Source organism: Trematomus bernacchii, unplaced genomic scaffold (assembly GCF_902827165.1).
Source record: "Trematomus bernacchii unplaced genomic scaffold, fTreBer1.1, whole genome shotgun sequence".
Classification (NCBI taxonomy): Eukaryota; Metazoa; Chordata; class Actinopteri; order Perciformes; family Nototheniidae; genus Trematomus; species Trematomus bernacchii.
Genome location: NW_022987625.1, coordinates 3,113,032 through 3,121,799, shown reverse-complemented (window position 1 = coordinate 3,121,799; position 8,768 = coordinate 3,113,032). Strand labels below are relative to the sequence as shown.

Here is an 8,768-nt window from a genome sequence, read left to right as displayed (position 1 = left end):
TTGAGAAACAGCAAAGCACCTAGCGTTTTATTTGTGGTGCACTGAGAGCGCTTCAAATCCCAAATATTTCAACTTTACAGAAAAGCCCTGGTGACGTCACAGTAGAAATGAAAGGAGAAGCCATAACAAAGTCTGAATGCATTTGATGAAACAGGTTCTAACAGGGTGCTCATCATGCCATGCCAATGATTCTCACTATTCAGAGCCATGATCTCCATCCATGAGGTCGTCTGTTTATGAAACATTTCCAACAAACAATGGAATATGGGGAACCTAATTTTACTATTTATATCACTTTCTAAAACGGACACAATCCCACCCACTTCATGCATTGTCCAGGTGAGAAAGTATTTGGAATTTGAGGTACTTTCCACAACTACTTCAACATGTTGTACCAAATTTTACCGACCATTTTGTAAATGTCGTATCTCTATCATTCTTTGACCATGTTGCACATTTATGTCCAAGAATGAAAGTACCCTGTTACAGTTAAAGTGAACTGTTACACCACTGTTACACCATTAAGAGCTTCCTTAACCTCTTAAGCCCTGAGCCTGTTTTTCAGGTCTCAGGCTCGAAAATGACATTCCCAGAACAAATGACCATATCTTCCCTTCTAAAAGGGTTAAATTAATAATCTTTTTTCTCAAAGTAATGATAAACCTGTGAGTTGGATGTAGAAAAGTCAGAATCAATATAGATGTTTTTTATTTTAAAGAAAATTCAGATTTTACATAGTAAAAAACTGTAAATTATAGTGTCCGTCCAAAAATTCTTTTTTACTTATAGTGTATACCATACCCTTGGATGATGGTAAGGTAGACTAAAAGCTTTAGGAATCCAAAGTACAACATATAATAAGTACCCTGTATCAAGATTGATGCAAAACAAGTGACATTTGACCTTTTTAGAGAGGTTTAGAAAAAAAGACTCCACCTCTGAGGTGATTTGGGTGGAAATGGGCGTTTTTGCCGTTTCTCTGGAACCCATTGGTCGATTTTGATGATTGACATCTCTTTTGAACCGTTAGAGCCAATAGAATCCACATACACACCAACGTTACCATTGAGAAGTGGGGGCTATGCGCACGCAGTTTGCCCAAAGCGAAACCTATTTTACGCTCTGAACTGTGAAAACGTAATAGTAGGTTTATTGCTTATGGATTATCAGAATCATTTCAAAGTGACACAGACACATTGGATTAACCTATGGATTAACCTTCAGCAGCGTTTTTATCGTTTTAATGCCATTGAAGACAACTTTTGATCAGACAACAACAAAGGTAAGACATATTGCCGTGTTGGCTACCTAATGCCACGTGTTGTGATGTCTGTTTTTGTTTCTAATGTCGCGAGTTCTGATCATGGAGTGATGATACAGATACCTATCGAATCTGTGTAATCTCACGATGCTAATCGATGGTTTGGATTTGCATTTACGATAAGTAATAAGGGTTTTGTACCGTGAGTTCTGTGCTAACGGCGTTAGCATTTTTTCACTCAGGGCTAATTCAGAGGCTCAGCGTTAGGGTTAGTGCTAGATCGTATACCTCCTGGGTTTTAGGCGGCGGAAGTGACGTAATCGTGGATGAGAAGGCACATTTAATTTAAATTTGCATGGGCTCTTCGCGACTCTGGAGTCCTGCAGGAATCCGGAGGACAGTGAACAGGAGTGAGAGGAAGCACACATAAAAAATCTCCCCCCTTTTTTTAAATAAACCTTGTACTGTGTGTGTCACTGTAATCCGAAATCAAACGCACTCAGTGGCTTTCTGAGTGTTAAATCCCATCTGTGCTTTTCTTCTTGTGAGATGTCATTTTTTTAAATATTAGTAATAGCCTGCTGTCCTCCAAAGTTATGAATTCTCAAAATATTATATTTATGATATTTTTGTGGAAAAATTATGTATTCATGCTTGTCTCTTATCCTGGGTGGCAGGTTACGTCACTTCCGCCTAAAACCCAGGAGGTATATGATCTAGCACTAACCCAGCGTTAGTCTTGTGTTTTTTTTTGCAAAAAATTGTTCATATCATCAGTTAGCTGAGTTTCTTCCCGTTACATGGATATGAAACATTCCTAGTTTATTAAATATTAAGAAGCCCTCAGACGCTGTTTCCTGCAGATGATGCGTTTTTTCCCCCGCCGGCGGGCGGATGGGGTTCAACAGGCTAACAAACATGTTAAATGCCATTTAACATGTCATGAGTCGATTGTTGCTAGTATTAAAAACCTGCACTATTTACAAAATGTTTACTGGCTAACAATCTTGTTCTTCCTGGATTGTTGCTTTTTTGCTTATACAGAACAAAGCATGCATCAATAATTACTCCACAGAGTACCTTAAATTCAAGCTAACGCCCTCTTCTTTTTAGAACAGTTGATAAGAGGTTTAGTTTTATATAAAAATGATGTTTTGTTGATCCATGGAGAAATGGAAGCATTACATTGGGTATCATGTATTCCAACAATGCAAAAGACAGAACAAGTGTGATAATATTTATACAAAAGCAGGAAAGAATAAGAAGTAAATATTACAAATACTTAGCTTTTTTTTAACCAACATATAACACAACAGCACATGCAATGCTCATCGTCTGAGAACAGAGAAATTAATATACAGCATACACTAACAACAGACAAAGTTGGGCATGGATTTTTAAGAAAGGAATCAAATGGAGCACTGTGACTGTGTTGGTGCAGAGTTCAGACCGGGGGGGCAGGCTGATCTCACTGGGGGTTCTGTGTCTAAAGGCTCCTCTCCAGACACACAGTCTTTAGGTCTGCCGGGCAGTTGACAGTGACCACGGAGTGGGAGGGGCTTCGTCTTTCCACGAGGGTGGCCACAGCCTCGCCCAGCTCCAGGTGGTTCAGGAACCCGGGGGCCATGCGCCCTGGAGTGCCTACACCTGCATTGATCTTCACCTGCAGGGCCCCGTGTGGAGGAAGAGGTGAGGAGAGGGGGGAGGACACATGAGAGAATGGGTAAATAGAGAGAAAAACTAAGAGGGAAAGAGGGACATGAAGTAATTGATGGGGACACAGAGACATCTCTGCAGCAGGATGTGCAACAGGACAGGTTCTAAACAACTCAACATTTAATCCAGATAAGTAAAATTACTTAATGTGCTAATATTATCATTGTGGCTAATTGTTCATCATTGCACAAAAAACAGCGTTTGTGAACTGTGCTGATTACAGAATGTCGAAATTCTGCTTAATTTCCGCAGCTGGGTGCAGGCACAGCGCTGTGATGGGTTCATTATAAGCCTTCCTTAGAGAGGTTAGTCTCCACTGCTCCACACTTTATTCGAATCATTCTCCTGAATGTAAAGTGCTCCACATGTAAAGTGCTCAAAGTTGACAATCGCATCTGAAGCTGTTAAGCGGCCTTCTTCAGATTTTAACATTAGTGTGTGTTGAGCAGCTCGTTAAGGCTTAAGGCCCGGACACACCAATCTGACAACAAAGAACTGACACAGACGGACCCCGACTGTTGCGTTGTCTCGCGTCTCTGCGTTTTGGCCATGTGTCGCACTGGCAAAAAAACAACCATATATCAGTTCATTGGGGTTCCCTGATGCTCACTTTCTGGGCATTTTTTTATAGGAGCCATAGTTTTTGAACAGGTGGCAAAATTGTCAGATATAATCCTCAATGCATTCTTAATGGGACTCAGTGCTGCAGTTGGTAACCATGGTGTTGCTGGGCAGATTGGGGCCACACACCTGAGTGACATCATCTAATCAGAGCAGACACGCCCACAGACAGACTGGTACACGCACACACATTATTATTTTTTCAACAAAAGTTGGAAAGGCTCTCCTTTCACTGCACATCTCCATGGGAACCTTTGATCTCTGGGCTCACGTACATAGATCTTTGATAACGTCGTCACCGTGGTAACCTCTGATCTCTGGGTTTACACACACAGGTGTTTGTAAACATGCATTCACTACTGATATCTGATATGTAACTCCTTCAGCCTACTTTCAGCTGCAGAAACCATTCAACTATTACATTATTCAGCTATTTCAGGACATTGAGGCTATACATGTTGTTGTTTATACCTTTTTTAAACATTTTCTTTTAAATATGAATCTTCTTCACTATTTTTCCTACTCTTCCAGTTTAACATTTCACTTTCAAGTTTTCAACAGTCATTGCAATGCATTTGAGCTGTAACAATTTGATTCAAATCATTTCACTTTTCTGCATTTCTCCGCTAAGTTCAGCAACACACTGACTTGGTCTCTGTAGCTACAAGCAGCTACCATTCAGCTAATAACATATTCAGCTTTTTCTGCATTTTCAGCTCAATTCAGCAACAAATGTTCACAGTTTACAGCATGCACACGCATTTTCAGCAGGAAATGCATTTTCTAGTTCTCTCTAGGATCTCTCCACTTGATGACATTTAAATCCAATGCTGAGCTGCAGCAGATCTGAGACTGTAAACGGAGGTCAGGTGAATATATCATTAGCTTTGAGCTTTTATAGAAGTCTTGCTGTGTGATTATGGAGAGTCTGACCTGGTTGAGTTTGCAGGGCACCTCAGGATACTCCTCCCGCAGAACCTGACAGAAGGCCAGGGTGCTGGCAGCGCCGACGGTCAGGAAGCCGGTCCCAGGCATCAGCAGCTTCTCCCCCGCTCCCCCTGAGAACACATCAACACACTGCAGTCACTCAGACACCAGGACAGGTCTGTGCGGCTGGGAACTAAGACCACAACACACTCCTCTATTAAAAACATCTCCTGAATTGGTCTTGTTACAATCGGTAAAAATGGTTAACAATTAGTGAACATTTTGTAGTATCCACATGTAAGGATGTCTCTTTTCATTTATCATGTGTTCTTTTTTCAATATTTATTGGTGGTGGGCGTGTTCCCTGGAGCTTGGGGTGGAGTTAGTGGTGTTTTTTTACCTGACTGTATTAACTGTGTTTTTTGCATGGACAGAGATGCTGTCCATGCTGTCACTCCCCCCCCCCCCCCCTAACACTAACAGTCGCAATCACCATTGCATTTGCAATTAGTCTCCTAACAGTATCTCGTGTTTAGCCCCCCTCGGGTCCTTCTGTTTGGACTGCCTTCACCCACAATAACTGTTGTTATAACATTTTGAATATGCTAATTTTCGAAGTAAATGTTTCACAATTATTTATTTTTTTAAATAAAAATAGATTGAGCAACTTGTTTGAGCTAATTTATCATCTTTAAGTTGAATGTTTCTGTTTTCCGGCCCTAATGCACTTCCAATGAAAAGCTCTATACAATACTGTGTAAACGTTGAAATTATCAAGATTTTTTAATAGTTTAATAACACATTTGCCACATCATCTTGATAGGTTATGTCCATAATAATATAGCATTTGTCTTGCTGACCCTAGGTAATCAGCTAAAGGGCCAGTTTGAGTTGTTTGAAGGAGGCCATCTATCGGTTGGAGTAAAAGTAAATCCAATGACTATTCACCTGTGATGAAGGTGTAGGTAGAGTTGGAGTCGTCCCTCACCAAGGGGAAGAAGGCCTTCCATGACACAAATGTACTGAAAAGTAATGTCTCAACTACCTGGAGGGAGATCAAACAAAAAACAATCAGACAAGAATCAGAATAGACAGGATGTAACAGGTGTCAGGTTTATGTGTGTGTGTGCATACCCAGTGCAGGTCTTTGAGGGACTGTGTGTGGGGGGGTCCTCCCTGCCACCAGCTGAAGCCCAGAGAGGACACAACATCTGTCACCTTCCCCACCGCCTTCAGCAGCGCCTGCTTCACCGTCTCTGCCCCCCCCTCTGAGCCTAGAACACAGAACAGAGGATCCAGGTCAGCTGAGACCCTCCTGCAGGTGGAGACATTTGAGACCAATGTAGACTCACAAGTGATTGCACTGGCTGATATTGATTGTTTTTGCTTGAAGCTGCTATAACATACCATTCAAATTTGGAGTATGATTTATAACTTTTGGTAACCCCTCGTTCACTGTTTCCTCTAGAGTCTAGACATATTCATAAGTCAATGAAAGGTTAGCTCATCTGAAAAAGATACATGTAGCTGGATGTCTTCCATGGTCCCCAGAGGATGAAAACGGTCAGTCACATGTTCACAGCAGGTCATCAAAAACATTTAAACACATTTATGAACCCAAGAGGATGAAGCCTTACCAATATGGCCACCGAAAGCTTTCTTCAACAAACAACTAAATGACAACTTTTAGCATTAAATATCGTATTATTTGATTCGCAACAAATAATGTTGATCTAAAGTTATCTAAGCGCTGAGAATCAGACCTGCAGGTTAAACAAATCCCGGCCAGGAGGACGCTAAAGCAGGAAAGCTATAATTCTGTTTCCTGTTAGACCTACATGAGGCTGTGGACGTGTTCATGTCATAGGGTCTAACCCTAGGTCTGGTTTTTGTAACAAAGAAACATTGATAACAAAATAACACTGTTGAAGAATAGCACGATAATAATATTCAGTTTATTAAATTCAAGCAATCCACAATGACTTGTCTCCATGTGTTTAACCAAGTCATGTGATATGCTACTTCCATATGCTTTGAGAACATATATTAATGGGATCACTGAAGACATTTGCATTATAGTCACTACAACTAACTGTCTCTGTAACGATTTGGCCCTGATTTAGCATCATAAGCGTTTCAGCCATAGAGCCTACTGATTTCCACCTTGTCATGTTTTGCCATGCTAGCAGTGACAGGTGACTTACGGTCAGTCTATCACATTTCGATCCAACCTAAATTCTCCAAACAAATATGGGTACCATTTGTCTCTAGCACCACCAGCCGGTTACCATTTGTGGCTCAGATCAAAATGTCGGACTAAAATAAAATGTGGTATAGACATCAACAGCTATCGTAAGACAGCCAGATACCATTAGGACAGTCGGCTGTAACTGTCATGTGCAACGCTCTCAAAAAAGTTTAAATAAAAAAGCCATGAGAATCTTGTCGCGGACCCCCCAGAGTCTAGGACCGGCCCTGCTAACCCAGCTTACCCACATCCCCCACCAGAGTGGTGAGGTTCTCCTTAGTGCTGGGAGAGACGAATGATTGGAGCCTCTCCAGCCGACTGCTTTCCCTGGAGATCACTGCCACTTTGAAACCTAAACACACACGCACGCACGCACGCACGCACGCACGCACGCACGCACGCACACACGCACACACACACACACACACACACACACACACACACACACACTACATTAAATTCAGACAGACATAAACCAGTACCTTTAACACGTACAGTGGTACTAATCCCTTTCACATGAAAAGGAACATTAACATTAGCAGGCCTGTTTGTACAGATCTGTTTATCAAGGCCATCAGAGGGTTACATGTGACAGAGCAGATGGTAACACCAAACAGTAAAGCTGTAGAGGTGCAATGTAAATCCCTAAGTAATGCACTCTCATCACAGAGTGCTGCCCTGTCTCTTTCAATGGTCCAATAAATCAAAACACAGATAGTATGGTAGGGGACATAAACAACCTCTAAATAAGGAGGAAGATCCGAAATAACTCTTAACCACGTCCAACCATGACATTGAATACAAAATAAATAAAAACAGTTCCGAGTTTAGATCAGAAAATATAAAAGCGTTGGAAAGGAATCTGTTGATCAGACCACCAGCAGAAATGAGACACACAGAAGAAAAGTCAAAAACAAGTTATCTTAAACTTACGAAACCCACTTAATTAAACACATTTATGAATATTATTTAAAGTTTTACAATCGGACCTGTACACTGCGCACCCGAATGTACAGCGTTTGGATGTAGCAGTGCACTGCCCACAATGAACAACTTTACGCAGGCAAACGCGCCTTCAACATCAAATTAATAGTGAGTCATTAAACAAATCTGAAAACGCGCATTAAGTAGGAAAATTGTTATAAAATATCTACTCTGCAGTTAATAGGGTTGAAATGACCCCTGCGGAAAAACAGCGAGACAGTCATCTGCGCGTAAAACTCTTTAGACAGTCTCCAAATAAATGTGTATGTGAGAGATATACCCATCTTCTTCAAAGAGAATAATGAGAATATTCCCTGTATACTGTATATCCTCCTAACAGGAGAGAGGGTTTTTCTTTGCTTCTCCAAGTCCAGTTTACCTTTGTCCAGCAGGGCTTTAACCACCCCGGAGCCCACGGTGCCCGCTCCTCCCAGAGCCAACACAACCCTCTCCGAGTTCGACATGCTGGCTGCAGCTGACCGGCCTGTGGAGGATGACTGTCTGCGTGAGTGCTGGACTGAAGCTGGGGACTTGTGCAAAGCATCTTGGCCAACCCTGGTAGCTTTAAACTACAGACAGGGGCCACAGTTCCGCCCTTCTATCGGTGTCATTGAGGCCCCGCCTGCAGATAAACAAAAGATGATCCCCATTTCACCCGGGACAGTGTATGGGTGCCTCGCTTATTAAAACCACTGTGTATAAATACACTGTTGATAACGACAGGGCAACCGGTTCATGCAGAGGCCAGTAGAGCGCTTAACATATTAAATGCTGCCATCTAGTGGAGGATGCGCTTGTTACAATATAACATGCCAACTATACAGGTAAATTAGTTACTTTTAGAATGAATTTTAGTCCATTTTCTTTTATATAGTTTAATTTTGCAACGCTCACAGTTTAATTTCAGTCAATTTTCTGTGAAATAGTTTAATTTTGACCCCTCAAAGTTCAAAGAAATCCTTCCACTGCAGAACTACACTTCCCCGCCCGGCCGGCCCGCCCCGGTACTAC

The 8,768-nt window shown here is 41.7% G+C and overlaps 1 protein-coding gene across 1 annotated transcript; it reads right to left on the bottom strand.

Annotated features, from left to right (window-relative positions):
• Positions 1-2,484: 2,484 nt before the first annotated feature.
• On the bottom strand, positions 2,485-8,313 carry si:dkey-238o13.4 (uncharacterized protein LOC560780 homolog). Its single transcript, XM_034132936.1, has 6 exons — positions 8,137-8,313; positions 7,018-7,125; positions 5,660-5,799; positions 5,474-5,570; positions 4,532-4,656; positions 2,485-2,924 (listed from the first exon to the last, which is right to left on the bottom strand). Exons 1-6 carry the CDS (start codon positions 8,219-8,221, stop codon positions 2,748-2,750), a joined length of 732 nt encoding a protein of 243 aa, XP_033988827.1. The 5' UTR covers positions 8,222-8,313; the 3' UTR covers positions 2,485-2,747.
• Between the last annotated feature and the right edge of the window lie 455 nt (positions 8,314-8,768).